Raw genomic sequence first — 20,180 nt, 5'->3', positions numbered from 1 at the left:
TTGAACCAGCGACCTAAGGATACCTGTCCCGCTTCATCTACAGTCCTCCGCTCTACCATCTGAGCTATCGAAGGGAATGGAGCAGTAGTTTTCCAGGCCTCTTTATGGATATACCATGTCCCACAGACTCCTTGAAAGGGACCCATTGTGACTCAGGCCTTCTGCTAACAGGGGATGCTAGTGCGACACTGAACCATCAAAGGCAAGATTTGGTGAAATGTCTTGTCTTGAGCAAGCATCTGTGACTTGGTGTACCTTGATAACATCACTCCCTATATGCATTTTAGCTAATTTGGTTCTTAGTTCTTGCTAGTCATTGATGTTTTTCCCCTATCCCAAGGTTCTGCTAAAGAGAGGTGTAAGCCTCTGTCTCCTTCATCCAATGCAGCTTGCTGAGGAATTCTGTGTCCATACAAACATTTTTCAATGATTTTTTTGCAAAGAATTGGCATGTTTCATAATGATTGCTGAACATTGACAGGCACGTTAAGAACTACTCATTTAAGGATCATCAAACACCTTTAGTGATTCTTAGCAACCAATTCCTGGTGGAGTAACTGAAGCTTATTGTTGGGGAGGGGGGGGCTTGGAAGATGACCAGAGCACCATTTTACTTGTGCAATGGCACAACAAACAAATAGTTTAACTGAAATCATACTGACAGCTTCAGTCAAGTCATCGGCCGACATGGGGCTCGAACCCACGACCCTGAGATTAAGAGTCTCATGCTCTACCGACTGAGCTAGCCAGGCATGAAAGTCTTTCACAGCCCTTGAAGAAAAAAAAACAAGGTACTAATCCAATGAGATGTGAACGACACATCTATTGCGTTTACAGCTGAGTACGTTCAACCTTCTGGTGAAATTGTTTTGGCGCATGCAACAAGATAGCGAAGATTATCAGATAACAGCTCACTTGTGCAAATATGATGTCTGAAAGATTGTGCAAAATGGTGGCCATAAAAGCCGAAAGAGGCACTCGAATGTGACGGAAGATGAGATCTTTTCTGTGATAGACAAGGTGAGGGTAAGCTTTGGGTCTAGAAACAGGGTGATTGTTGAGTGTGTCTTATGGGATTTTCACGATTTGCAGTGTGGGTTGGCTAATTGCTCATTTTAGCAATGTGGAAGTGACCAAAAGCCGAGCTAGCTAGGAGTCGAACCTAGAATCTTCTGATCTGTAGTCAGATGCGTTATCCATTGCGCCACTAGCCCCATGCGTTTGTATTCACGTGGCCCGCAGAGCGCAAAGATCCTCTTTTGCTTTTTCAGCCAATGAAAGGCAAAGGTCCATTTGCCAAAGAAAAAAGACAGTCAGCCCACCTTAAGTGAAAGCTCTTCCTTCGAGCCGGAATTGAACCAGCGACCTAAGGATACCTGTCCCGCTTCATCTACAGTCCTCCGCTCTACCATCTGAGCTATCGAAGGGAATGGAGCAGTAGTTTTCCAGGCCTCTTTATGGATATACCATGTCCCACAAACTCCTTGAAAGGGACCCATTGTGACTCAGGCCTTCTGCTAACAGGGGATGCTAGTGCGACACTGAACCATCAAAGGCAAGATTTGGTGAAATGTCTTGTCTTGAGCAAGCATCTGTGACTTGGTGTACCTTGATAACATCACTCCCTATATGCAGTTTAGCTAATTTGGTTCTTAGTTCTTGCTAGTCATTGATGTTTTTCCCCTATCCCAAGGTTCTGCTAAAGAGAGGTGTAAGCCTCTGTCTCCTTCATGCAATGCAGCTTGCTGAGGAATTCTGTGTCCATACAAACATTTTTCAATGATCTTTTTGCAAAGAATCGGCATGTTTCATAATGATTGCTGAACATTGACAGGCACGTTAAGAACTACTCATTTAAGGATCATCAAACACCTTTAGTGATTCTTAGCAACCAATTCCTGGTGGAGTAACTGAAGCTTATTGGGGGGGGGGGGGGGGGGGGGGGGGCTTGGAGGATGACCAGAGCACCATTTTACTTGTGCAATGGCACAACAAACAAATAGCTTAACTGAAATCATACTGACAGCTTCAGTCAAGTCATCGGCCGACGTGGGGCTCGAACCCACGACCCTGAGATTAAGAGTCTCATGCTCTACCGACTGAGCTAGCCAGGCATGAAAGTCTTTCAGAGCCCTTGAAGAAAAAAAAACAAGGTACTAATCCAATGAGATGTGAACGACACATCTATTGCGTTTACAGCTGAGTTCGTTCAACCTTCTGGTGAAATTGTTTTGGCGCATGCAACAAGATAGCGAAGATTATCAGATAACAGCTCACTTGTGCAAATATGATGTCTGAAAGATTGTGCAAAATGGTGGCCATAAAAGCCGAAAGAGGCACTCGAATGTGACGGAAGATGAGATCTTTTCTGTGAAAGACAAGGTGAGGGTAAGCTTTGGGTCTAGAAACAGGGTGATTGTTGAGTGTGTCTTATGGGATTTTCATGATTTGCAGTGTGGGTTGGCTAATTGCTCATTTTAGCAATGTGGAAGTGACCAAAAGCCGAGCTAGCTAGGAGTTGAGCCTAGAATCTTCTGATCCGTAGTCAGATGCGTTATCCATTGCGCCACTAGCCCCATGCGTTTGTATTCACGTGGCCCGCAGAGCGCAAAGATCCTCTTTTGCTTTTTCAGCCAATGAAAGGCAAAGGTCCATTTGCCAAAGAAAAAAGACAGTCAGCCCACCTTAAGTGAAAGCTCTTCCTTCGAGCCGGAATTGAACCAGCGACCTAAGGATACCTGTCCCGCTTCATCTACAGTCCTCCGCTCTACCATCTGAGCTATCGAAGGGAATGGAGCAGTAGTTTTCCAGGCCTCTTTATGGATATACCATGTCCCACAGACTCCTTGAAAGGGACCCATTGTGACTCAGGCCTTCTGCTAACAGGGGATGCTAGTGCGACACTGAACCATCAAAGGCAAGATTTGGTGAAATGTCTTGTCTTGAGCAAGCATCTGTGACTTGGTGTACCTTGATAACATCACTCCCTATATGCAGTTTAGCTAATTTGGTTCTTAGTTCTTGCTAGTCATTGATGTTTTTCCCCTATCCCAAGGTTCTGCTAAAGAGAGGTGTAAGCCTCTGTCTCCTTCATCCAATGCAGCTTGCTGAGGAATTCTGTGTCCATACAAACATTTTTCAATGATCTTTTTGCAAAGAATTGGCATGTTTCATAATGATTGCTGAACATTGACAGGCACGTTAAGAACTACTCATTTAAGGATCATCAAACACCTTTAGTGATTCTTAGCAACCAATTCCTGGTGGAGTAACTGGAGCTTATTGTTGGGGAGGGGGGGGCTTGGAAGATGACCAGAGCACCATTTTACTTGTGCAATGGCACAACAAACAAATAGCTTAACTGAAATCATACTGACAGCTTCAGTCAAGTCATCGCCCGACGTGGGGCTCGAACCCACGACCCTGAGATTAAGAGTCTCATGCTCTACCGACTGAGCTAGCCAGGCATGAAAGTCTTTCAGAGCCCTTGAAGAAAAAAAAACAAGGTACTAATCCAATGAGATGTGAACGACACATCTATTGCGTTTACAGCTGAGTACGTTCAACCTTCTGGTGAAATTGTTTTGGCGCATGCAACAAGATAGCGAAGATTATCAGATAACAGCTCACTTGTGCAAATATGATGTCTGAAAGATTGTGCAAAATGGTGGCCATAAAAGCCGAAAGAGGCACTCGAATGTGACGGAAGATGAGATCTTTTCTGTGAAAGACAAGGTGAGGGTAAGCTTTGGGTCTAGAAACAGGGTGATTGTTGAGTGTGTCTTATGGGATTTTCATGATTTGCAGTGTGGGTTGGCTAATTGCTCATTTTAGCAATGTGGAAGTGACCAAAAGCCGAGCTAGCTAGGAGTCGAACCTAGAATCTTCTGATCCGTAGTCAGTTGCGTTATCCATTGCGCCACTAGCCCCATGCGTTTGTATTCACGTGGCCCGCAGAGCGCAAAGATCCTCTTTTGCTTTTTCAGCCAATGAAAGGCAAAGGTCCATTTGCCAAAGAAAAAAGACAGTCAGCCCACCTTAAGTGAAAGCTCTTCCTTCGAGCCGGAATTGAACCAGCGACCTAAGGATACCTGTCCCGCTTCATCTACAGTCCTCCGCTCTACCATCTGAGCTATCGAAGGGAATGGAGCTGTAGTTTTCCAGGCCTCTTTATGGATATACCATGTCCCACAGACTCCTTGAAAGGGACCCATTGTGACTCAGGCCTTCTGCTAACAGGGGATGCTAGTGCGACACTGAACCATCAAAGGCAAGATTTGGTGAAATGTCTTGTCTTGAGCAAGCATCTGTGACTTGGTGTACCTTGATAACATCACTCCCTATATGCAGTTTAGCTAATTTGGTTCTTAGTTCTTGCTAGTCATTGATGTTTTTCCCCTATCCCAAGGTTCTGCTAAAGAGAGAAGTAAGCCTCTGTCTCCTTCATGCAATGCAGCTTGCTGAGGAATTCTGTGCCCATACAAACATTTTTCAATGATCTTTTTGCAAAGAATCGGCATGTTTCATAATGATTGCTGAACATTGACAGGCACGTTAAGAACTACTCATTTAAGGATCATCAAACACCTTTAGTGATTCTTAGCAACCAATTCCTGGTGGAGTAACTGGAGCTTATTGTTGGGGAGGGGGGGGCTTGGAAGATGACCAGGGGCCTGTTTCACAAAGGAGGTTAAGTGTAAACTCTGAGTTCATAAACCCGGAAATCAGGGAAACCCTGGGTTTTCCGTTTCAGAATCGGAGGTTTGTCAAACCAGAGAAAGCAGAGTAAGTCAAACCCGTTTCTGAAAGAGAGTTAACTTTTACTCGGAGTCAGTATCCATGGTTACTTATGCTGTGAACCTAACCTGGTCGGGAGCAGGTTTTATTCTCCAAACTCGAAGTTTTTGCCGGTCCCCTCCCCTTTTTAAAGACGAAGCACTATATTTGGCTTCAACCTTAATTGCCCACATTTCCGTCACGCGATCTAAGTGACAAGAATGGCTTGTCCTTTTTTGGAGGACCCAATAGATGAGGAGGCTGCATTAATTCGTAGAGAATTACATTTACGTCGTACGAGGATTTTGAGACCTCGACTCGATGTTTTGTCATTTCCCCATACGTTTTTGTTTGAGCGTTACCGTTTTTCGTTGCAGTCAATTACATATACAAAATGAAAACAACATTAGGTCTTGCTATGTAGATGTTTCATATGTCAAATATTGTCAACAAAGCCTACATCCATGACATGCTCACATTTGACCTGATTGAATTATGTTTTTATACTTCATTTTTAGCTGCTGCCATGTTTCTTTTAATTCCTGCAGGATTGCATCTACATGAAAATGAAATCAGGGACATTGAATTAGATTAATGTAACAATTACTTTTTGGAAACACAATTTTCTAGCACTGCTTACTTTCTTAATCCCATATAAACCTATACCACTTGATCAATACAGGGGTAGTGTTGCAGCGTGTGTGTGCTGAGCGGGGTGCAATCCACGAGAGACAAGGGGAGGGGCGATTGCAGGTGCAGATGGGGGGGGGGGGGGTGAGCACGGATGAGGAGGACGGAGAAGGTGTCATTCCCAGAATAACTGTTTTGGAGTCATTCTTATTCCGCTCTGGAGGTTGAGGGTTTCCAACGGGAAGTGAACCCCGAAGGAGAATTCCCTTCAGCCCTGAAGGAAATCTCCCCTGCGCTTTTGACCACGCACGGTCGGAAAGACGAGAGAAAAGAAGGAAGTCTTTGCGCAGCGAAAGGTTCAACAGTAGACAAAAGTTCACTTTTAAAAACACAATTGCATGTATTAATATTAAAATGACCAACGTTTGCTAGAGGGGAAGGTTAACAAAAAAGTCCTCTAAACATTACCGACGTTAAATGCATTTTCCCCCAGATTGGTTCTGTACACTATGCAGCATTTCATGCATTTACACCAGGAATAACACTTCAAAAGTACACCTAAATATCACCATTTTTTATTTCACACCTTACGCTATTTAAAAAGTTATTACAGTCAATATTTATAACAATGATTTAAATGCAAACTTAGGCATTAACTTGAGCAGCTATGTTTTCCCACGCTAACTGTCTCTGTTTTGCAGATGCAGCGGTGTTGCTTTTCTTCTGGAATATGTTCTCATATTCACTGCAACTCTGCAGCAGCACGTCAAGTTCAGCTGGCGAAAAATACGCAGACCTCTTTGTTTTCACGGTTGCCATGGTGACTCGTGATATCTGCGCTCCATTGATAATGGCTTCTTATAGACGCGGTGCGCACGCTCACCTCCGAATCAGTCCACTCAGAGTTGATTGATCTAACGCGGATCAGCTGCTCTGAAACTGAAAACTCAGAGTTGTCAATCTCTCGATTGACCAACTCAGAGTTCAGGTTTGACCTCAGAGTTGGTTGAACCTCCTTTGTGAAACAGGCCCCACAGCACCATTTTACTTGTGCAATGGCACAACAAACAAATAGCTTAACTGAAATCATACTGACAGCTTCAGTCAAGTCATCGCCCGACGTGGGGCTCGAACCCACGACCCTGAGATTAAGAGTCTCATGCTCTACCGACTGAGCTAGCCAGGCATGAAAGTCTTTCAGAGCCCTTGAAGAAAAAAAAACAAGGTACTAATCCAATGAGATGTGAACGACACATCTATTGCGTTTACAGCTGAGTACGTTCAACCTTTTGGTGAAATTGTTTTGGCGCATGCAACAAGATAGCGAAGATTATCAGATAACAGCTCACTTGTGCAAATATGATGTCTGAAAGATTGTGCAAAATGGTGGCCATAAAAGCCGAAAGAGGCACTCGAATGTGACGGAAGATGAGATGTTTTCTGTGAAAGACAAGGTGAGGGTAAGCTTTGGGTCTAGAAACAGGGTGATTGTTGAGTGTGTCTTATGGGATTTTCATGATTTGCAGTGTGGGTTGGCTAATTGCTCATTTTAGCAATGTGGAAGTGACCAAAAGCCGAGCTAGCTAGGAGTCGAACCTAGAATCTTCTGATCCGTAGTCAGATGCGTTATCCATTGCGCCACTAGCCCCATGCGTTTGTATTCACGTGGCCCGCAGAGCGCAAAGATCCTCTTTTGCTTTTTCAGCCAATGAAAGGCAAAGGTCCATTTGCCAAAGAAAAAAGACAGTCAGCCCACCTTAAGTGAAAGCTCTTCCTTCGAGCCGGAATTGAACCAGCGACCTAAGGATACCTGTCCCGCTTCATCTACAGTCCTCCGCTCTACCATCTGAGCTATCGAAGGGAATGGAGCTGTAGTTTTCCAGGCCTCTTTATGGATATACCATGTCCCACAGACTCCTTGAAAGGGACCCATTGTGACTCAGGCCTTCTGCTAACAGGGGATGCTAGTGCGACACTGAACCATCAAAGGCAAGATTTGGTGAAATGTCTTGTCTTGAGCAAGCATCTGTGACTTGGTGTACCTTGATAACATCACTCCCTATATGCAGTTTAGCTAATTTGGTTCTTAGTTCTTGCTAGTCATTGATGTTTTTCCCCTATCCCAAGGTTCTGCTAAAGAGAGGTGTAAGCCTCTGTCTCCTTCATGCAATGCAGCTTGCTGAGGAATTCTGTGTCCATACAAACATTTTTCAATGATCTTTTTGCAAAGAATCGGCATGTTTCATAATGATTGCTGAACATTGACAGGCACGTTAAGAACTACTCATTTAAGGATCATCAAACACCTTTAGTGATTCTTAGCAACCAATTCCTGGTGGAGTAACTGAAGCTTATTGGGGGGGGGGGGGGGGGGGCTTGGAGGATGACCAGAGCACCATTTTACTTGTGCAATGGCACAACAAACAAATAGCTTAACTGAAATCATACTGACAGCTTCAGTCAAGTCATCGCCCGACGTGGGGCTCGAACCCACGACCCTGAGATTAAGAGTCTCATGCTCTACCGACTGAGCTAGCCAGGCATGAAAGTCTTTCACAGCCCTTGAAGAAAAAAAAACAAGGTACTAATCCAATGAGATGTGAACGACACATCTATTGCGTTTACAGCTGAGTACGTTCAACCTTCTGGTGAAATTGTTTTGGCGCATGCAACAAGATAGCGAAGATTATCAGATAACAGCTCACTTGTGCAAATATGATGTCTGAAAGATTGTGCAAAATGTTGGCCATAAAAGCCGAAAGAGGCACTCGAATGTGACGGAAGATGAGATCTTTTCTGTGATAGACAAGGTGAGGGTAAGCTTTGGGTCTAGAAACAGGGTGATTGTTGAGTGTGTCTTATGGGATTTTCATGATTTGCAGTGTGGGTTGGCTAATTGCTCATTTTAGCAATGTGGAAGTGACCAAAAGCCGAGCTAGCTAGGAGTCGAACCTAGAATCTTCTGATCCGTAGTCAGATGCGTTATCCATTGCGCCACTAGCCCCATGCGTTTGTATTCACGTGGCCCGCAGAGCGCAAAGATCCTCTTTTGCTTTTTCAGCCAATGAAAGGCAAAGGTCCATTTGCCAAAGAAAAAAGACAGTCAGCCCACCTTAAGTGAAAGCTCTTCCTTCGAGCCGGAATTGAACCAGCGACCTAAGGATACCTGTCCCGCTTCATCTACAGTCCTCTGCTCTACCATCTGAGCTATCGAAGGGAATGGAGCAGTAGTTTTCCAGGCCTCTTTATGGATATACCATGTCCCACAGACTCCTTGAAAGGGACCCATTGTGACTCAGGCCTTCTGCTAACAGGGGATGCTAGTGCGACACTGAACCATCAAAGGCAAGATTTGGTGAAATGTCTTGTCTTGAGCAAGCATCTGTGACTTGGTGTACCTTGATAACATCACTCCCTATATGCAGTTTAGCTAATTTGGTTCTTAGTTCTTGCTAGTCATTGATGTTTTTCCCCTATCCCAAGGTTCTGCTAAAGACAGGTGTAAGCCTCTGTCTCCTTCATGCAATGCAGCTTGCTGAGGAATTCTGTGTCCATACAAACATTTTTCAATGATCTTTTTGCAAAGAATCGGCATGTTTCATAATGATTGCTGAACATTGACAGGCACGTTAAGAACTACTCATTTAAGGATCATCAAACACCTTTAGTGATTCTTAGCAACCATTTCCTGGTGGATTAACTGAAGCTTATTGGGGGGGGGGGGCTTGGAGGATGACCAGAGCACCATTTTACTTGTGCAATGGCACAACAAACAAATAGCTTAACTGAAATCATACTGACAGCTTCAGTCAAGTCATCGCCCGACGTGGGGCTCGAACCCACGACCCTGAGATTAAGAGTCTCATGCTCTACCGACTGAGCTAGCCAGGCATGAAAGTCTTTCACAGCCCTTGAAGAAAAAAAAACAAGGTACTAATCCAATGAGATGTGAACGACACATCTATTGCGTTTACAGCTGAGTACGTTCAACCTTCTGGTGAAATTGTTTTGGCGCATGCAACAAGATAGCGAAGATTATCAGATAACAGCTCACTTGTGCAAATATGATGTCTGAAAGATTGTGCAAAATGGTGGCCATAAAAGCCGAAAGAGGCACTCGAATGTGACGGAAGATGAGATCTTTTCTGTGATAGACAAGGTGAGGGTAAGCTTTGGGTCTAGAAACAGGGTGATTGTTGAGTGTGTCTTATGGGATTTTCATGATTTGCAGTGTGGGTTGGCTAATTGCTCATTTTAGCAATGTGGAAGTGACCAAAAGCCGAGCTAGCTAGGAGTCGAACCTAGAATCTTCTGATCCGTAGTCAGATGCGTTATCCATTGCGCCACTAGCCCCATGCGTTTGTATTCACGTGGCCCGCAGAGCGCAAAGATCCTCTTTTGCTTTTTCAGCCAATGAAAGGCAAAGGTCCATTTGCCAAAGAAAAAAGACAGTCAGCCCACCTTAAGTGAAAGCTCTTCCTTCGAGCCGGAATTGAACCAGCGACCTAAGGATACCTGTCCCGCTTCATCTACAGTCCTCTGCTCTACCATCTGAGCTATCGAAGGGAATGGAGCAGTAGTTTTCCAGGCCTCTTTATGGATATACCATGTCCCACAGACTCCTTGAAAGGGACCCATTGTGACTCAGGCCTTCTGCTAACAGGGGATGCTAGTGCGACACTGAACCATCAAAGGCAAGATTTGGTGAAATGTCTTGTCTTGAGCAAGCATCTGTGACTTGGTGTACCTTGATAACATCACTCCCTATATGCAGTTTAGCTAATTTGGTTCTTAGTTCTTGCTAGTCATTGATGTTTTTCCCCTATCCCAAGGTTCTGCTAAAGACAGGTGTAAGCCTCTGTCTCCTTCATGCAATGCAGCTTGCTGAGGAATTCTGTGTCCATACAAACATTTTTCAATGATCTTTTTGCAAAGAATCGGCATGTTTCATAATGATTGCTGAACATTGACAGGCACGTTAAGAACTACTCATTTAAGGATCATCAAACACCTTTAGTGATTCTTAGCAACCATTTCCTGGTGGATTAACTGAAGCTTATTGGGGGGGGGGGGGGGGGGGGGGCTTGGAGGATGACCAGAGCACCATTTTACTTGTGCAATGGCACAACAAACAAATAGCTTAACTGAAATCATACTGACAGCTTCAGTCAAGTCATCGCCCGACGTGGGGCTCGAACCCACGACCCTGAGATTAAGAGTCTCATGCTCTACCGACTGAGCTAGCCAGGCATGAAAGTCTTTCAGAGCCCTTGAAGAAAAAAAAAACAAGGTACTAATCCAATGAGATGTGAACGACACATCTATTGCGTTTACAGCTGAGAACATTCAACCTTCTGGTGAAATTGTTTTGGCGCATGCAACAAGATAGCGAAGATTATCAGATAACAGCTCACTTGTGCAAATATAATGTCTGAAAGATTGTGCAAAATGGTGGCCATAAAAGCCGAAAGAGGCACTCGAATGTGACGGAAGATGAGATCTTTTCTGTGAAAGACAAGGTGAGGGTAAGCTTTGGGTCTAGAAACAGGGTGATTGTTGAGTGTGTCTTATGGGATTTTCATGATTTGCAGTGTGGGTTGGCTAATTGCTCATTTTAGCAATGTGGAAGTGACCAAAAGCCGAGCTAGCTAGGAGTCGAACCTAGAATCTTCTGATCCGTAGTCAGATGCGTTATCCATTGCGCCAAGGACTGCGCCCATCAGTCGAGGTAAAGCTTTCAAGTTTTGTAGGAACGCATGCAGAGGCCGCGGGTTCGAACCCCGCACCGGACGCGTTCGAACTGGTTTTTTTTTTGGCCTCGTGGCTTTCTTAACCTCTTCTGCCAAGTTTGCCAGGCCTCATAGCAAATGAGATTTGTTAATAATAAAGTTATAAACTATATGACATTAATAATGGAATTATAAACTATATGAAAATTAAGATTTTTTTTCACCTTTTTGTAACAGTGACTTTATTTTTTTATATTTATATTCACCCTATTTGTTGGTCATTTCATTCTGTAATTTGAAGTTAGATTCCTTTAGACTGGAGTTTGAAGAGAAAATGAATTTAAATTTCTATTTATTTGAAAACATTATAGAGATTGACAATAAAGTTTGCTTTGAATCTTGAAACAAAATGAATTGTCTAATTAATGTACTACAGCAGCATAACAATATAATTATTTGTGTAAAAACAACTACAGATGTAATGTATTGACAATCTTCTAAAATCTGACTGTTGATTTAAAAGATGAACACAAATTAAAATACTCAAGTGCTCATGTAAAAGTTCTTTAATGCAAATACCTCCGTAAATGGCATCCATATGACAGTTTTCTATCCAAAAATTCAATTATTATATTTTGATCAAATACTGAAATATTGAAATAGCAAATTTAAATGACAAATACAACTCAAAGCTTAAAAAACACAATAATTCTTACAGAAAACACCAACAAAATATTATAGAAAAAATATATAAAAGATGGTATCATCATTACAATGTTTAACTTTAGAAAAAACAAAATCTATATAGAAAAGCACAAAAATAAACCAATATAAAACAATAGGTGCTTTGGGATGTGCAAATTTTTCTGTGCAAGGACTGCTCTGTTTGTGGTGGTGCTGGTGGTGGTCCTTTTAAACAAGAACGACAACTTGAAGCTTAAAAAACACAATAACTCTTACAGAAAAAAACCCAACAAAATATTATAGAAAACATATATAAAAGATGGTGTCATCATTACAATGTTTAAAAAATTATATAAACCAGTATAAAACATTAGGTGCTTTGGATGTGCAAGTTTTTCTGTGCAAGGACTGCTTTTTGTTTAAAGTGGTGGTGCTGGTGGTGGTGGGTCATTTCCTCTCTTTTTTTTCCCATATCCACGCTTCTGTAGCTCAGCCCTCCAATTGTCAAATGACTGAGTCTCTGTTGCTTCACAAAACCAGTTCCCAAAGTACTGACGGTGGGATGGTGGCTGTCTGTTTCCACCGCATTTGCTGCACGTTATGGTTTCTGTTTTTTTTATGTATTTCCTTTTCATAATACCCATTTTTTCTGCTTCCATTTTCCTCTTTCGGTATTGTTGTGTCGTGTATGGCGTGCTGGAAAGAGGCTGAGGTGATGGCGGCACAGCAAGTATGATCGGCACGGCAGGAGGAGGAGGCAGGACAAAACTGAATGGGACATTTAAAACGGGAGGAACCAAAACCTGTGAGGTGGATCCTGATGGGATGATGAAGGGTGTAGAACTCAATTGGGGTGCTAGTGCCTGCAGCTGTGGCTTTGCCTTAAGTTTTGCCTCCCCAGCAGTGTTGGGCGGAAGCACAAAAATGTGCGGCTGAGCTGAGGTCCCCACCTGTAAAGGTGTTCCTTTCTGGAGTGGATCTGGAAGTTTTTCTGTAGCTGCCATGGAAGCAGCAGGTTGTGGGATGCCCTGGTTTAAAATTAGTTTTTCTTGTGCCCGGCACCGCCTGCTGTACCTGTAAATATGTGCAAAACGAAAAGGTTCAACAATAGAATCAAAACAGGGTAACAGCTCCAGCTGCCTTTGTGTTTATAAGATGCAAGACAAATGAAAAAGCCCCCCCTACTATTGTTTGATCCTATTTTTTGATTAAACTGTTTTGATTTTCCTCTATGCATTCTGGAGGATACAGCTTCTTATATTTTTCTGTTTGATGTTGTTGAAAATGTATTCATAAAGACTGAAAATGTCATGTATTAAAATCATTCTAATTTACTTACCATTGTGTGACTGTAGCAGCATTTACTTCTGGGAGCTGGATGGTGGTCTCACTCATAATTCTGGCATTTGAGACGACACACTCTCTAATCGTCCTGTACATTCGCACCACCATAGTGAACCGAGAAACCTTCTTCCCTTCGCATCGGACGGCGTTTGGGTACAAGGCACAGAGTCTCACAAAGATGGCCTCTGACACTCGGTTGCAGTCTGGCCACTGTGCAGGACTGTGAGCCCCGATAAAACACCTGAATGAAAAAAGAAGGGGAAAAGTAAGGACAAAAAAACAAGGATATATGATTTAAAGTGTTATTTTAAAACCAAACATTTTGTTTTGTGTCACTTCTTTTGGTGGCTCAGCTCTTGTGTGTTTTTTGTCTACTCACCTTTTTGTGCTTTCGACGCCGGGGGCTACAATTTTTTTGGTTGCTCTAAATCTACCCTGCTTCAGGTGGGCTTGGTGACGCTGGGAGTAAACCGTTTTTTGTTTGTCATAATCCCCCAATGACTGCCACAGGGAAACGATCCGGTTTGACTCCTCTGCAGTCACCACAAGGTTATTGTGCCGGAGGCCGACCAAGAAATCAGCCAGCTCCTGCACGGCCCCATAACCCTCCACGTTGTCAGGGCCGACAGAATCCTATAAAACAAGAACAACAATTAGTGAATCAAATTAAAAGAAAAAAGACATTTATGCTTTTGAAAAGAACTTAGTCTTACGTCACATGAAGAGTCCAACTGTTGAGGGGTTGCTGGCAGATCTGTTTTGGAGGCTGTAAAAGAAAAAAGCAAATCCCTTAATAAACAGTAACATGATAAATCCTTATAATGAAAGCACTCCTAGACCTTTTTCCCATTTGCAAAACAAAATACCGGTAAATAAATAAAAAACATACATACTACTTTACTTTTTCTTTTTTCAATAGAAAAGTTGAACTAAACTCACTGCTCTGTTCAGCGGGGGATAAGACACAAGGGGGAACAGAGGTGGTGGCGGAAGGTGATGAAGAGGGAGATGGTGATGTAGGTCCAGGCGCTGAGTGTGTCGCACTCGTTGAAGGACCCTCAGGAGGAGGAGGAGACCAAGAGGGGCCAGGCTGAGGGTCTGGAGCTGACAGACTGCTGGTGGGTGCCAAGGATGACGTTGAAGAGACTGTGAAGGTCCTCACTGGCTCCAAAGTGGCCACAGTGAAGTCTTCAAACTCTTCGGGTTCATTGAAGCTGTCTTCAATCTCCATGTCCATTGTCTCAGACTCTTCAACAGCCTGTCTGTAATCTTGGAGAACTTTACCAGTTTGCTGGTAAAGGTACTCCACCCCTAGAAGTTCACCTGTAAAAGGCAAAGCACTCATTAGAAGAAGAAAAAAGGTTTTGAAGTTCTTTTCAAAAAAAGTGTGCATACCTGTGTATTTCCTTGGCCCAGTATAGGGAACAATTTCCTGGCCAAGGACCTCCTCAGACAAACTGTTAGCAGCATGCCGCAGGAGATGGTCGTAGGAGCATGGCTGCTGCTGCTTGTCTGATGTGGCGGCTACAGCGCGGTCTTCATTCCACCTGGCCAGCCCATCTAACAGGTAGGCCTGGAAGAAGACATCACTTGCCAGGGTGCCTGTAGTATCCATGGAAAAAACAAAACACACGTTTCCATGCATAAATACATATGGCTTTCTATATTTTTTACAATATTTTAGGATTTTTGTGTTTCAAGGAAAGATAAAAGAACAACTTACCAGGGATGAACCTATTCAGGTGAAGATGAAAAGATTCAAGGGATGTTGAACCTCTGGCACAGCGGTATGTGGGCAAACGATGTCCTCCTTTCAGGATTGTTCCCGTCCTGGTGTACAGCTGGATGCCTGGGGGGTCCTGGATGCAGGCCACATGTTTTGCCTGAGCAGCTAAAATGCCAGCCATGCGTTCCGAGTTGATCAGAGGGACCCCCAGAGTGTCGCGGCCATTGTCCCCATCAAAAGCTTGGATGAGGCTTTTGATGAGAGCCAGAGTCTCCTGAGAGCCACGTGTCGTTCTCCTGCAGTGCAGGGCTAACTCACTGCGGCTAATGGACCGCAGCACGTCAGCATCTGAGGGATTGGTGAGCCTGGCAGAAAGTTCGGAGCGCTTTGCGATCTTGAGGGCTGTCAGATCTTCCTCATCCCACATAAAGAGACAGTGGCTGAGGCGCCTCATGAAGGATGCATACAGCTGGTGTGAATCCGTGGTGCAGCCCACCGAAAACCTTCTCATGAAGTGCCATATGTCCAGGCGGATGTGAAGGTCTTTCCACTTCTGGAACATTCGCCGAAGAAGCGTGTTTCCACAGCAGTCTCTGTCGACGTAAAGCACTTCAGGGGGAGGTACCCCAGCCACTGCATATCTCCCTATGAGTCCCTCAATCATTGGCCCCAGGCCAAAACCTTCGCTAGCAGTGAGCACAGACATTATTATTTGGCCGTGCTCATTGCCAACATTTGTTGCCCAGGTCGCTGTTCCAAAACCCCTTCCAGCCAGTTTCCGAGCCACTTTCTTGGTGGAGTCCAGCTTCAAGATGCGTCCATAAGTTGATGTTACTGAGGCCTTGACCTCAGTCAGCCTCTGGAGAACATCTTGGGCGTAGACCTGCATCATCCACCTGTGCTTTGGAACAGTAGGCATTGGAGGGGGAGGTGAAAACGTGACTGGTCTTATGAGACCCTTTTCAACAGCCCCTTTGACTTGTTTACAGTCCGTCAGGTACTGGACAGTCTTCTTCAGCCACACTTCTGAATGACTCTCCTGCACCTTCTTCCTAATCTGGCTGCTGCTGTTTCCCAGACCCCTCTGGCGCATCAAAGTGACCACCCTCAGGTCACAGGCAAGCTTGGATGTGAGGATGCAGGGAAACTGCCCCCTGTGCCCCACATCCAGCTGGGAGACGATGGCATGGCTCCAGCTGATGACCTTTCTTTTGCATATTTTGCAAACTAAATATTCAGATGCCACAAAGTAAGTTATGTCCAGAGAAATAACTTGCCTGATCTTCTGATGAACACCAGATGAGGTCAGAAGCCCTTTGTGGCAATCTGAATGAGGACATGTCAGCTTGACTTGCCAGAGTTTTCGGGGCATCCAAAGGAAGAGGGGGCTGCCAAAATAGTCTTCGGGCTGAGGGACATTGGTGACGTGCAATGGGAATTGTGGAGGATACCACCACAGTCTGTCCACCCTGCTGAAGTCCAGTTCAGGATGTCCTTGCGCTGTCCAATTGAAAAGAGCTTTGGACATCCATCTCTGGTCCACCTCAGGCAGTGTGTGGAGCCAGCCGGCTGGAAGACACACTCTTTGTGCTGAGAGGAAAAAGAGAAGGTAAAAAGTCTATTAATAGAATTTGTGCATGGATAAAATTTAAAATTTCAGGGGACACTTAAACCTTAAAGCTTTTTCAGTCAGAGCAAATGCAAAAGGGTTTTGTTTAAATATATAAATAAAAATGTTGGTGTCAGTGGTGTGTGTGTGTGTGTGTTTTTTTTCTTTAAATGCATGCTTGAGTAAATACATAAAAAATTCTATATAAAATGTACATACTTGCTGAGTGAGATTTATCCCATCTGAGTGCTTCTGCCAGAAGCGTGCTGTCGTCCACTTCACTCGACACGGGTGGAAATGTGGTGGGAGTTTTTGGACCTGCAGCGGTGGAGAACTCCTCACTGGCTTTAGGGCCAAAGGCTGGTGGTGTCTGTGGAGGATTGATGGAGGTTTCCACAGTTGGGTGTGGGGAAGAGGGTCCTGCTACTGGGAGGGAGGAGGAGGAGGCGGAGGGGGAGGCTTCGAGGGTGAAGGGGGATCCTACAAGCGCAGGTGAGGAAGAAAGGGATCCAGCTGGCTTGTTTAAAGTTGTGGATGTGGAATGTGGCCGTGCATGTATCAAAGCTGAAAAACAACAACAACACAGCATTAACATCCACTGCCAATAAGATTTAATGTAACTCAGGGTTTGGAAAAAAAGAGAATTGTTTTCTTACAGGGTCTGACTTTAAATGGGGACGCCAGCCTTTTTACAGCTTTCTCAATGTTTTTGTCCTTGGCCAAATTACCCACTAATAGGGAAGAGAGAGACGCGGTGGAGATGGGCTGAGGAGTTTTGGGATGTGGTGGTGAACTGGGAGGTCTTGCAGCAGAAGGATTAGACGTTGATGGAGTCTGAGAAGAAGAGGATGCCATCGATGGTCCCGGCTGGCTGGACAAACTAGGCTGTGTCTTCTCTCGTGACCACTGCTCCTCTTTCATCGCCACAGCAGTTTTGGCAGATGGAAACATTTCCATGTATTCTCTGAAACTTTCTTTGTTGCTGGCATGATCCTTGGTGTCTTTACTACCCCCTGTTGGATCTCTCTTCATAGCAGCAACAAGGTAGGCAGCATAACCTAAAGCATTTTCCAGCAGCCATTTGAATGTCTGGCCCTGGAAAATACCAAACTGGATCTCAAAGAAGCCAAGAAGATGCTTTCTGTTGGAAAGATCTCCCTGATGATCCAGCAGGTTCTTTGTTGCCTTTTCCAGTACTGCTTCCGGGGACAAGGGCTTCATCCATGGCTTTCCTTTTTTTGCCTTCTTATAGGAATAGGCTTCCGATGAGTCTGACAAATTCAGAATGCCACTAGCCAGTCTTCTGAATCTGGGTTCCATCATAAAAGCTGAATGAATCAAATGAGAAAAGCAGATTGTAAACCATAAACTGAGCTGTGCAAACACAAGATGAGAAAATAAAATGCTACAGATTGAAGGCTTTAATACAGTTTTATTTGATTGGATGGATACATGTATTATTTACTTTGATTTTTTTGTGAGTTCTTAAATACCAATTGCTTGTTTTTTGCGGAATGTTATTAATTTAAATTATTATTAATTATTATTATTATTAATTACTATTATTCAAAACATTAAACACAACAAAAGAAAATAACATATTGCAAAGCTTGAGGACAACAGTCTGACTCATTCCCGAAATAATTCATTCATAAATTTTTCTTATGTTTAATAATAAAAACAACAAAAATAACTTTGAACAAATAAAAGTATTCGTGTGCATGTGTGAAAGTACTCGCTAGTAAAACATGCGGCCGAAAGGCAAATAACAAACACAAAGAAGCAGCAATCGACACGTAAAAGGTCCGGTTATTATTCATATTTGAGCAGCTGATGCTCTGATTTTATTTTTGGCCTGACGTTTTCAATACAGTAAATGACCAACGTGAAAAACACCGCTGCTTGCTAAAAGTTCGGTTACACATTTCAGTTAGCCTCGCTTTCAGACGATTAAAAAAGATTTACTTGTTATTTTACTACACGGTCAGTGGAAAAACCCCGCTGGTTGAACAACAACAATGGAGGACACTTACTGTAAATGACCAAAGGAAAACAACCTTTCTAGCGGAGTACGACAGGTAATACCATCAGCAAAAACGTGTTATTACGATAGCACAAACATTTAAAAGTAAATTTCACAATGACAACTCCGTACTTACTGTGAAAAGTCGTGATCAACGTTGAAAACGGGATCAAATCTTGCTTCGACACTTTTAGCGATGTTCGCAAATGCAAATGAAGCGCTCTTTTTTTTTTTTTTTTTTTTTTTTTTCCTTCAAGCGCTCTTCTCTCTTCTTGCATCTCATTGGTTAGTCCTTTGTCATCGCCCCGGACATTCATCGTGGCAACTGATTGGGTAATTCTAGGTTACTCTTGGGCGAGATGTCGTACGCTAGAGAACAGCTTATTGGAGGAGAGGTTCGAATCTTGGTTGCAAGTAAGTGATTTGATTGGATATCACAACCAAGAATGACCGAGATCGAGCTCGACTAACCAGCGGCCGGGGGCGCCACTAGCCCCATGCGTTTGTATTCACGTGGCCCGCAGAGCGCAAAGATCCTCTTTTGCTTTTTCAGCCAATGAAAGGCAAAGGTCCATTTGCCAAAGAAAAAAGACAGTCAGCCCACCTTAAGTGAAAGCTCTTCCTTCGAGCCGGAATTGAACCAGCGACCTAAGGATACCTGTCCCGCTTCATCTACAGTCCTCCGCTCTACCATCTGAGCTATCTAAGGGAATGGAGCAGTAGTTTTCCAGGCCTCTTTATGGATATACCATGTCCCACAGACTCCTTGAAAGGGACCCATTGTGACTCAGGCCTTCTGCTAACAGGGGATGCTAGTGCGACACTGAACCATCAAAGGCAAGATTTGGTGAAATGTCTTGTCTTGAGCAAGCATCTGTGACTTGGTGTACCTTGATAACATCACTCCCTATATGCAGTTTAGCTGATTTGGTTCTTAGTTCTTGCTAGTCATTGATGTTTTCCCCTATCCCAAGGTTCTGCTAAAGAGAGGTGTAAGCCTCTGTCTCCTTCATCCAATGCAGCTTGCTGAGGAATTCTGTGTCCATACAAACATTTTTCAATGATCTTTTTGCAAAGAATTGGCATGTTTCATAATGATTGCTGAACATTGACAGGCACGTTAAGAACTACTCATTTAAGTATCATCAAACACCTTTAGTGATTCTTAGCAACCAATTCCTGGGGCCTGTTTCACAAAGGAGGTTAAGTGTAAACTCTGAGTTCATAAACCCGGAAATCAGGGAAACCCTGGGTTTTCCGTTTCAGAATCGGAGGTTTGTCAAACCAGAGAAAGCAGAGTAAGTCAAACCCGTTTCTGAAAGAGAGTTAACTTTTACTCGGAGTCAGTATCCATGGTTACTTATGCTGTGAACCTAACCTGGTCGGGAGCAGGTTTTATTCTCCAAACTCGAAGTTTTTGCCGGTCCCCTCCCCTTTTTAAAGACGAAGCACTATATTTGGCTTCAACCTTCATTGCCCACATTTCCGTCACGCGATCTAAGTGACAAGAATGGCTTGTCCTTTTTTGGAGGACCCAATAGATGAGGAGGCTGCATTAATTCGTAGAGAATTACATTTACGTCGTACGAGGATTTTGAGACCTCGACTCGATGTTTTGTCATTTCCCCATACGTTTTTGTTTGAGCGTTACCGTTTTTC

At 43.7% G+C, this 20,180-nt stretch overlaps 1 protein-coding gene, 1 long non-coding RNA gene and 20 other non-coding genes across 23 annotated transcripts in view; 1 reads left to right on the top strand and 21 right to left on the bottom strand.

Annotated features, from left to right (window-relative positions):
* trnay-gua (transfer RNA tyrosine (anticodon GUA)) overlaps positions 1–74 on the bottom strand; it is an 89-nt gene extending 15 nt beyond the window's left edge. Inside the window, 2 exon segments of the tRNA in view lie at positions 1–21; positions 38–74. The exon segment at positions 1–21 is cut by the window's left edge and continues 15 nt beyond it. This is a non-coding gene — a tRNA (tRNA-Tyr).
* A 605-nt stretch (positions 75–679) lies between these two features.
* On the bottom strand, positions 680–752 carry trnak-cuu (transfer RNA lysine (anticodon CUU)). Its single transcript has one exon. It is a non-coding gene; the product is annotated as a tRNA-Lys (tRNA).
* Positions 753–1,141: 389 nt separating this feature from the next.
* On the bottom strand, positions 1,142–1,214 carry trnac-aca (transfer RNA cysteine (anticodon ACA)). The gene has a single exon. It is a non-coding gene; the product is annotated as a tRNA-Cys (tRNA).
* Positions 1,215–1,338: 124 nt separating this feature from the next.
* trnay-gua (transfer RNA tyrosine (anticodon GUA)) lies at positions 1,339–1,427 on the bottom strand. The gene is given in 2 exon segments: positions 1,339–1,374; positions 1,391–1,427. It is a non-coding gene; the product is annotated as a tRNA-Tyr (tRNA).
* A 614-nt stretch (positions 1,428–2,041) lies between these two features.
* trnak-cuu (transfer RNA lysine (anticodon CUU)) lies at positions 2,042–2,114 on the bottom strand. The gene has a single exon. It is a non-coding gene; the product is annotated as a tRNA-Lys (tRNA).
* Positions 2,115–2,503: 389 nt separating this feature from the next.
* Positions 2,504–2,576, bottom strand: trnar-acg (transfer RNA arginine (anticodon ACG)). The gene has a single exon. It is a non-coding gene; the product is annotated as a tRNA-Arg (tRNA).
* A 124-nt stretch (positions 2,577–2,700) lies between these two features.
* Positions 2,701–2,789, bottom strand: trnay-gua (transfer RNA tyrosine (anticodon GUA)). Its single transcript is given in 2 exon segments — positions 2,701–2,736; positions 2,753–2,789. It is a non-coding gene; the product is annotated as a tRNA-Tyr (tRNA).
* Positions 2,790–3,394: 605 nt separating this feature from the next.
* trnak-cuu (transfer RNA lysine (anticodon CUU)) lies at positions 3,395–3,467 on the bottom strand. The gene has a single exon. It is a non-coding gene; the product is annotated as a tRNA-Lys (tRNA).
* A 389-nt stretch (positions 3,468–3,856) lies between these two features.
* trnar-acg (transfer RNA arginine (anticodon ACG)) lies at positions 3,857–3,929 on the bottom strand. The gene has a single exon. It is a non-coding gene; the product is annotated as a tRNA-Arg (tRNA).
* Positions 3,930–4,053: 124 nt separating this feature from the next.
* Positions 4,054–4,142, bottom strand: trnay-gua (transfer RNA tyrosine (anticodon GUA)). The gene is given in 2 exon segments: positions 4,054–4,089; positions 4,106–4,142. It is a non-coding gene; the product is annotated as a tRNA-Tyr (tRNA).
* Positions 4,143–6,519: 2,377 nt separating this feature from the next.
* On the bottom strand, positions 6,520–6,592 carry trnak-cuu (transfer RNA lysine (anticodon CUU)). Its single transcript has one exon. It is a non-coding gene; the product is annotated as a tRNA-Lys (tRNA).
* A 389-nt stretch (positions 6,593–6,981) lies between these two features.
* On the bottom strand, positions 6,982–7,054 carry trnar-acg (transfer RNA arginine (anticodon ACG)). Its single transcript has one exon. It is a non-coding gene; the product is annotated as a tRNA-Arg (tRNA).
* Positions 7,055–7,178: 124 nt separating this feature from the next.
* trnay-gua (transfer RNA tyrosine (anticodon GUA)) lies at positions 7,179–7,267 on the bottom strand. The gene is given in 2 exon segments: positions 7,179–7,214; positions 7,231–7,267. It is a non-coding gene; the product is annotated as a tRNA-Tyr (tRNA).
* A 608-nt stretch (positions 7,268–7,875) lies between these two features.
* Positions 7,876–7,948, bottom strand: trnak-cuu (transfer RNA lysine (anticodon CUU)). The gene has a single exon. It is a non-coding gene; the product is annotated as a tRNA-Lys (tRNA).
* A 389-nt stretch (positions 7,949–8,337) lies between these two features.
* trnar-acg (transfer RNA arginine (anticodon ACG)) lies at positions 8,338–8,410 on the bottom strand. The gene has a single exon. It is a non-coding gene; the product is annotated as a tRNA-Arg (tRNA).
* A 124-nt stretch (positions 8,411–8,534) lies between these two features.
* On the bottom strand, positions 8,535–8,623 carry trnay-gua (transfer RNA tyrosine (anticodon GUA)). Its single transcript is given in 2 exon segments — positions 8,535–8,570; positions 8,587–8,623. It is a non-coding gene; the product is annotated as a tRNA-Tyr (tRNA).
* A 601-nt stretch (positions 8,624–9,224) lies between these two features.
* trnak-cuu (transfer RNA lysine (anticodon CUU)) lies at positions 9,225–9,297 on the bottom strand. Its single transcript has one exon. It is a non-coding gene; the product is annotated as a tRNA-Lys (tRNA).
* A 389-nt stretch (positions 9,298–9,686) lies between these two features.
* Positions 9,687–9,759, bottom strand: trnar-acg (transfer RNA arginine (anticodon ACG)). Its single transcript has one exon. It is a non-coding gene; the product is annotated as a tRNA-Arg (tRNA).
* A 124-nt stretch (positions 9,760–9,883) lies between these two features.
* Positions 9,884–9,972, bottom strand: trnay-gua (transfer RNA tyrosine (anticodon GUA)). The gene is given in 2 exon segments: positions 9,884–9,919; positions 9,936–9,972. It is a non-coding gene; the product is annotated as a tRNA-Tyr (tRNA).
* A 611-nt stretch (positions 9,973–10,583) lies between these two features.
* trnak-cuu (transfer RNA lysine (anticodon CUU)) lies at positions 10,584–10,656 on the bottom strand. Its single transcript has one exon. It is a non-coding gene; the product is annotated as a tRNA-Lys (tRNA).
* A 325-nt stretch (positions 10,657–10,981) lies between these two features.
* Positions 10,982–12,533, top strand: LOC144992536 (uncharacterized). The gene is made up of 2 exons (XR_013656571.1): positions 10,982–11,977; positions 12,194–12,533. It is a non-coding gene; the product is annotated as an uncharacterized LOC144992536 (long non-coding RNA).
* On the bottom strand, positions 12,113–19,106 carry LOC144992535 (uncharacterized). Of its 2 annotated transcripts, none has more exons than XM_078949254.1 (8): positions 17,155–19,106; positions 16,718–17,062; positions 14,887–16,479; positions 14,103–14,765; positions 13,877–13,929; positions 13,543–13,796; positions 13,159–13,404; positions 12,113–12,893 (listed from the first exon to the last, which is right to left on the bottom strand). In XM_078949254.1, exons 1-8 carry the CDS (start codon positions 17,819–17,821, stop codon positions 12,239–12,241), a joined length of 4,476 nt encoding a protein of 1,491 aa, XP_078805380.1. In that variant the 5' UTR covers positions 17,822–19,106; the 3' UTR covers positions 12,113–12,238. The 2 variants fall into 2 exon arrangements, with proteins under 2 accessions (XP_078805380.1, XP_078805381.1); XM_078949255.1 differs by having other exon boundaries at positions 14,208–14,765.
* Between the last annotated feature and the right edge of the window lie 1,074 nt (positions 19,107–20,180).

This window comes from Oryzias latipes, chromosome 6 (assembly GCF_053564925.1).
Source record: "Oryzias latipes strain Hd-rR chromosome 6, Olatipes_Hd-rR_3.1".
Classification (NCBI taxonomy): domain Eukaryota; kingdom Metazoa; phylum Chordata; class Actinopteri; order Beloniformes; family Adrianichthyidae; genus Oryzias; species Oryzias latipes.
The sequence above is the reverse complement of the archived record's forward strand: the minus strand, read 5'-3'. Positions and strand labels throughout refer to the sequence as shown.

Excerpts from the sequence above, each read along its gene's own strand:
- LOC144992535 (XM_078949254.1), bottom strand. The coding sequence starts at position 17,821 with ATGATGGAACCCAGATTCAGAAGACTGGCTAGTGGCATTCTGAATTTG. Across the intron at positions 17,063-17,154 it reads CCCATTTAAAGTCAGACCCT|CTTTGATACATGCACGGCCA; the intron begins GTAAGAAAACAA and ends GTTGTTTTTCAG. Across the intron at positions 16,480-16,717 it reads GGATAAATCTCACTCAGCAA|CACAAAGAGTGTGTCTTCCA; the intron begins GTATGTACATTT and ends TTTTCCTCTCAG.